The sequence below is a fragment of the Eubalaena glacialis genome, chromosome 7 (genome assembly GCF_028564815.1).
Source record: "Eubalaena glacialis isolate mEubGla1 chromosome 7, mEubGla1.1.hap2.+ XY, whole genome shotgun sequence".
Lineage (NCBI taxonomy): Eukaryota > Metazoa > Chordata > Mammalia > Artiodactyla > Balaenidae > Eubalaena > Eubalaena glacialis.
In genome coordinates, this window is record NC_083722.1 from 14,210,889 (window position 1) to 14,216,888 (window position 6,000).

General features: G+C 39.9%; 1 protein-coding gene across 2 annotated transcripts in view; it reads left to right on the forward strand.

Moving 5' to 3' along the window:
• The window catches only part of KDM1B (lysine demethylase 1B), a 54,813-nt gene extending 50,254 nt beyond the window's left edge, over positions 1 to 4,559 (forward strand). For both annotated transcript variants that reach the window (XM_061194850.1, XM_061194851.1), the window contains one exon: positions 4,128 to 4,559. In XM_061194850.1, the coding sequence (XP_061050833.1) occupies positions 4,128 to 4,211 (84 nt within the window). In that variant the 3' untranslated portion in view covers positions 4,212 to 4,559. The remainder of the gene's footprint in view (positions 1 to 4,127) is intronic.
• The last annotated feature ends 1,441 nt before the right edge of the window (positions 4,560 to 6,000 follow it).

The window sequence follows — 6,000 nt, forward strand, 5'->3', positions numbered from 1 at the left end:
CGGCAACAAGCAGCAGGTACCCTGACAGCATCCTCCTCAAACTCCCCGAGCAGCCATTTTTAACTCTTTCTCCTGTTTCTTCTGGAATTTACTTCATGCTTTAAGATTTTTATATTGTTGTCTTCTGATTTAAGAAGTTAGACATTATCTCTCGACTTCCTATCAGGTTAAAGGTTTAGCCCACCCTGGTTATTTCACACTTCTAACTAAATTGGTGTCAGTGCTTGTATGGTGTGGCTGCTTACTGCTGAGCCAGGAAGGAAGGCGTTCACTGATTCCTTTCTTACACAGCTGTTTTCTCTTCGGTCATAATGGCCTCTTTTTTCACTAGCTTAATTCTTTTTACACCACTCCTTAAGCCTCCCCACTCTTTTTTTTTTTTGGCCACGTTGTACACACGACTCTTAGTTCCCAGACCAGGGATGGAACCCGTGCCCCCTGCAGTGGAAGCACAGAGTCTTAACCATTGGACCGCCAGGAAATTCCAAAGCCTCCCCCCTTCTTGAGTCGTCTCTAATTCACAGTTGAATCCCTCTGGCCGGCATGTAGGTTCTGTTTCTCAAACCCCCCTTTCCTGGCATCTTCCCTCTGCTCCAGGCTGCACTGGTTGATCCCGGGGACTCCTGCAGAGCTATCCTCCCAGGACTCCTCCTTACCACTTTCCAGGGTTGGGGTTCTTATTTCCTAGATCCCTCTCTTTTTTCTTTTTTTCAATATTTATTTTTAAAATTGTGGCAAACAACACATAACAAAATTTACCACCTTAACTATCTTCAAGTGTCCAGTTAAGTGGCGTTAAATACATCCACACTGTTGCACAACCATTGCTACCATCCATCTCCAGGACATTTTTATACTGCAGAACCCAAACTGTGTACAACTCCCCCTCCCCCAGCTCCCAGCAAACACCATTCAACTTAGTGTCTCTCTCTCTGAATTTGTTCTAGGTACCTCATCATATAAGTGGAATCATAGAGTATTTGTCCTTTTGTGACTGGCTAATTTCGCTTAGCATAATGCCCTCAAGTTTCATCCATGTTGTGGCATGTGTCAGAATATCCTTCTTTTTTAAGACTAAATAATATTCCATTATATGCACCTATCACATTTAGCTTATCTGTTCATCTGTCATGGACACCTGAGTTGCTTCTGTCTTTTTTGGCTATTGTGAATAATGCTGCTATGAACCTGGGTGTACAAATATTTCTTCGAGAACCTGCTTTCAGTTATTTTGGGTGTATACCCAGAAGTGGAATTGCTGGCTCATATTTTAATTCTGTTTTTAGTTTTTTGAGGAACCACCACACTCTTTTCCACAGCAGCTGCACCACTTTACCTTCCCACCAACAGCACACAAGGGTTCCAGTTTCTCCACATCCTCATCAACACTATTTTCTATTTTTTTTATAATGGCCATCCTAATAGGTGTGAAGTCAGCCTTTCTTCTTTCTTGATTTACTTCTGTTGAGAAATGTTTTGCTGTTCTAATTCCTAATCCTTTCTGTGCCTTTTTTTTGCATTCCTTATAATCTTGGAGCTCATGTCCTTCGTCCTCTAGATTTTTTTTACTCTGCTCATTTCATTCCTACATTTTTTCTCTTATTTCTACATCTTCTATTTCATATATTGGAACTGTTGAATTGATTATCTAATCTTCTTTGCTGTTACTCTTTGCTGTTTTTTATATTCTAACCCTTGAGTCGATTTTTTTAAACTTTGGCTCCTTTACTTTATGAGCACTTTCTTGTTCTAAGATTATTCCTTTTTGGTAGCATTTTCTTCTTGCTTCGTAACTTGTTCCTTACATGGCTCCCGAGTTCCTATTTTGTTTACTTTAGCCTTTGCCTCCCATATGTCCGAATGTCCAGTCCTTGACTGTTCAGATTTGAGTGAGGCACTTTTTAAAAAGCCAACTGAAAGTTCCAGCAAGCTTGTCAACTGGAGGTTGGGGGCCCAAACATCGGGATCTATCTCTAGCTCTTTTCTCTTAGTTTCTCGTTTGCATGATAGAGGCTCACCTCCTGGCATTCTGGGAACTCGAAGCCTCACTCTTAGTTATACTTAATTGCATCTTGTTTGGCACCTCACCCCTGCCCTGTACCTCAGAACTCCTGGGGGTTGCAGTAGGGGGAGTGGGGAACCTGATGAGGGACCAAATTGCTCTTCAAAGTCTTTTTTTATTTTTTTTGGCCACGTTGCATCTTCGTTGCTGCGCATAGGCTTTCTCTAGTTGCGGCGAGCGGGGGGCTACTCTTCGTTGCAGTGCATGGGCTTCTCATTGCGGTGGCTTCTCTTGTTGTGGAGCACAGGCTCGAGAGCACAGGCTCAGTAGTTGTGGCTCAGTAGTTGTAGGCTCAGTAGTTGTTTCTTAGTTGCTCCGCAGCATGTGGGATCTTCTCGGACCAGGGATCGCACCTGTGTTCCCTGCATTGGCAGGCGGATTCTTAACCACTGCACCACCAGGGAAGTCCCACTCTTCATAGTCTTTTAAACCAATCCTCAGTTTTTCACCCTTGCCAAGCCTCTGCCTTCATGATGGCACCAATGGCTGAGATTTATAAAGGATTTTTCAGGGTGAATTGGTTTCCCTTTGCTATTTCCCATCCCCCCACACACATCCACCCAGTTTAGCAGAATAAAGTGAATTCTCAGCACTCTTTGATCTGCCTTCATACTTTGTATATTATAGTTTGGGGTTATACAGGCCTTCCTGGTTCATCTAAAATAGTGTTTTTAATTTTTTCGCTTCAGGGTTTTTGAATTTTTACAAAAGAATGTAATTTTAAAAACAGCTGTCTTTGATTCCTCCTTGGCCTGTGAAGAGCCAACTTGGTAGGAACAGAGCGTAATGGTTGCATTCCAGGCAACAGCTGTGAACTGCTTCCAAGAGATGGCCCTATTAGACTAATGGGCCAAAGGGTCATGAGCAGGGTTTGGAAGTTTTTGACTTTCCTTTGCTGCTTTGATACAGTTGTTACCTCATCTTCTTATAAAAGCCATTTCTTTGAAGTTTCTGTCACTCTGTGACTCTCTCCCCCTGTAATTGTATTCCTACTGGCCTCCTGGTCATTCCCCCATTTATTAAAGTCTTTGGCACCTGGATGTTTTCCATTCCATTCATCAGTTTAGGTGACATGGAACCTAAATTAGTTCACGTGGAACTTCATCTGTTTCTTATCCTCCCTTTTCTTTTTATTTATTTATTTATTTTTGGCTGCATTGGGTCTTCGTTGCTGTGCACGGGCTTTCTTTAGTTGCGTCGAGCGGGGGCTACTCTTCGTTGCGGTGCACGGGCATCTCATTGCGGTGGCTTCTCTTGTTGCGGAGCACGGGCTTTAGGCGCGCAGGCTTCAATAGTTGTGGCACGTGGGCTCAGTAGTTGTGGCGCACGGGCTTAGTTGCTCCGTGGCATGTGGGATCTTCCCAGACCAGGGCTCGAACCCGTATCCCCTGCATTGGCAGGCAGATTCTTAACCACTGCACCACAAGGGAAGCCCTATCCTTCCTTTTCTATGACCTACTCAACCCCCATTTCAGCTACTTTTCCCCATAACCACATCCCAGACCTTGTCTTTAATACCTAACGGTCATGAATTCAAGTTTCCTGTCCTCCTGGTTTGCTTATTCTGTTCCCACTATAACCTCCTTGAAAGTGAGTTTCTCCTGTTGACAGTCCTCACCTTTTGTCTTTTCCCTTCCTGTTGAACTGATCTATCCTTGGAGTAACCCAACTTTCTGTTATACCCATCTAGCAAAACTCCAGCCGTGGATGAACTGTGATTCACTTTTTGTGCTTGTTTTACTTATCACTGATTTTAACAACTAAGATTGTCTGATGGGACGGGACTGTGTCTTATTATCCTTAACTCCAGCACCTGGCATACATAGAAAATATCTTAATGAATGTCACACAGTACTTCACGGGAGCACTGACTATATTGTAGAATGAATTTGGTGAAACATGGTGCTATGGATGGGTGAGTAGTGTTCATGTGAGCACACAGGAGCGACAACAATCTTTATTTTAGGAGGATCAGAGAAAGTGTAAGTTTGTATTTACCTTTTGATTTTCATCTAAATTCTTTATACATGGTCTCAAATTATACAATTATTTTTTTTTTTTACAGGCAACAAACAGGCATTTTCCACAAACTGTTACAGGGGCATATTTGAGTGGTGTTCGAGAAGCAAGCAAGATTGCGGCATTTTAAACAATTTATCTGGACCCAGCTTTCTTCTCCCAAATGGGAGAGTCTGAAAAACATGTTAAACCTCACTTTGATAAAATCAAACAAACAAAAAATCCTCTCTGGGTAGCAAAACTGAAATGTTCTAAGGTGGCATGGTAATGTAAACCCATTTTACCACTCTGAAAGCACTAGCCCCAAGAATCCTTCTGTAAGCACTTATATTTAATGGCATTTTCCACAGGTCTGACTAGCGCTAAATCTTCCGGATCTCAGAATAAGGCAGAATATAACCTTAAATTAAGACCTTGGATATGATCCTTCCATGGTTGGAGATTCCCTTTAAATCTGACATTTTTTTGGCTGACCAATTTTCACACATTGAGAAACCAAGTCAATCAAGCAGGAATCATTAAAAAAAAAAAAAAAAGCCATGTACTTTTCCTCTATGACAATTTATCAGTATCTTTGCCAATGAGCCTTAAGATTTTTATATAGCTCCAATATTGAGCTTTTACTTAAAATTTAGATAGAAATCTTTCCTTTTTGAATACAGCACAAACTTCAGTCAAAGGCAAATGAAACTTCTATTTTATATTGTACATATTTCTTCCCATTGGGTGTTCAAAAGAAATTTAAATTCAGGTATCTTTTATAATAAAATATTTTAGATTTGTGCACTCATTGGCAAAAGAGCAAAATTTTCAATTCCTTCAACAGTACATGTATCACTGAGAATTGGGAAGAGATCGTGTGGTCTTCATACTTTAGACGTAGACTATGGCTATTTTTCTTAGAGTCATGTTTGGGTGGATGGCACACTTTAAATAGCCTCAATTTTGGCAACCACTAGCAGAAGGATCTTGTCAGAATAATTAAAAGCCTCTCCCCACTGCCTCTTTTTAAAATAACTGAGTACGTCTCTAGGAATATTTTTTATAGAATTACGTTTTCAGTATTCCATAGGCAGGTCCACTGGAAAACTGCAGAAAAATGTGTAATATCCTGGTAAATATTACACATTTTATAAGCCATATCTTAAAAGCCTGAGAACATGGTAAATATTTACTTTTTCCTTCTTTCACTCATGACAAAAAAAAATAAACATTGATTTCAGGGTCTTCAGGATGCCCATCTTGCCAAGAAACTTCAGTTTACAGGTTAGAAATAAGGGTAATTTATGTGCTTTTGTTTTAAAAAGTCTTTGAATAATTCTTTCAATATATTGGTCAGCTTAAAAAAGGACTCAAAATGACTTTAAAACCACTTTTCAAAATATTAGGTATTTTTAAAATTTAAAGTCAGCTTATAAGTAGAAATCGTATTTTATAGAAAGAACATAAGGTGAACTTTAGACAGAGCTGAGACACACCTCCCTCCCCAGCAAAGTATTATACAATTGAAAGAAAGCAAATAGCAGTATATTGGTTTCAAGGTTAACACAGGAAAATGTTGACATTTAGGTTATCTGATGAGACTCATTGGTACTGATTGGGAAGTATTCTGCTTTCAAGTGTTCTATGTATTAAAATGTTTAAAGAATAGCATGTGTCGAGTGATAAATGCAAAATATTTTAAGTTGAAATGGTTCACAGTACGTATTACTTTAGTTTCCGGGCACTTAAACTTGTATAGTGCTATAAGCAAACAAGGGGAAAACCTACCTAAATAAAGTATGGTAAATGTGTATTTTTTAAAAAACCCCTCATTTCCTGTCTCAAGTGACATCATCACCTAACATTTTGTTCTTTAAAGAACCACGGTACCTTTTTTTTCTTGAGTTATTTGAGTATGTTTTTCACTGCTGTCTGAA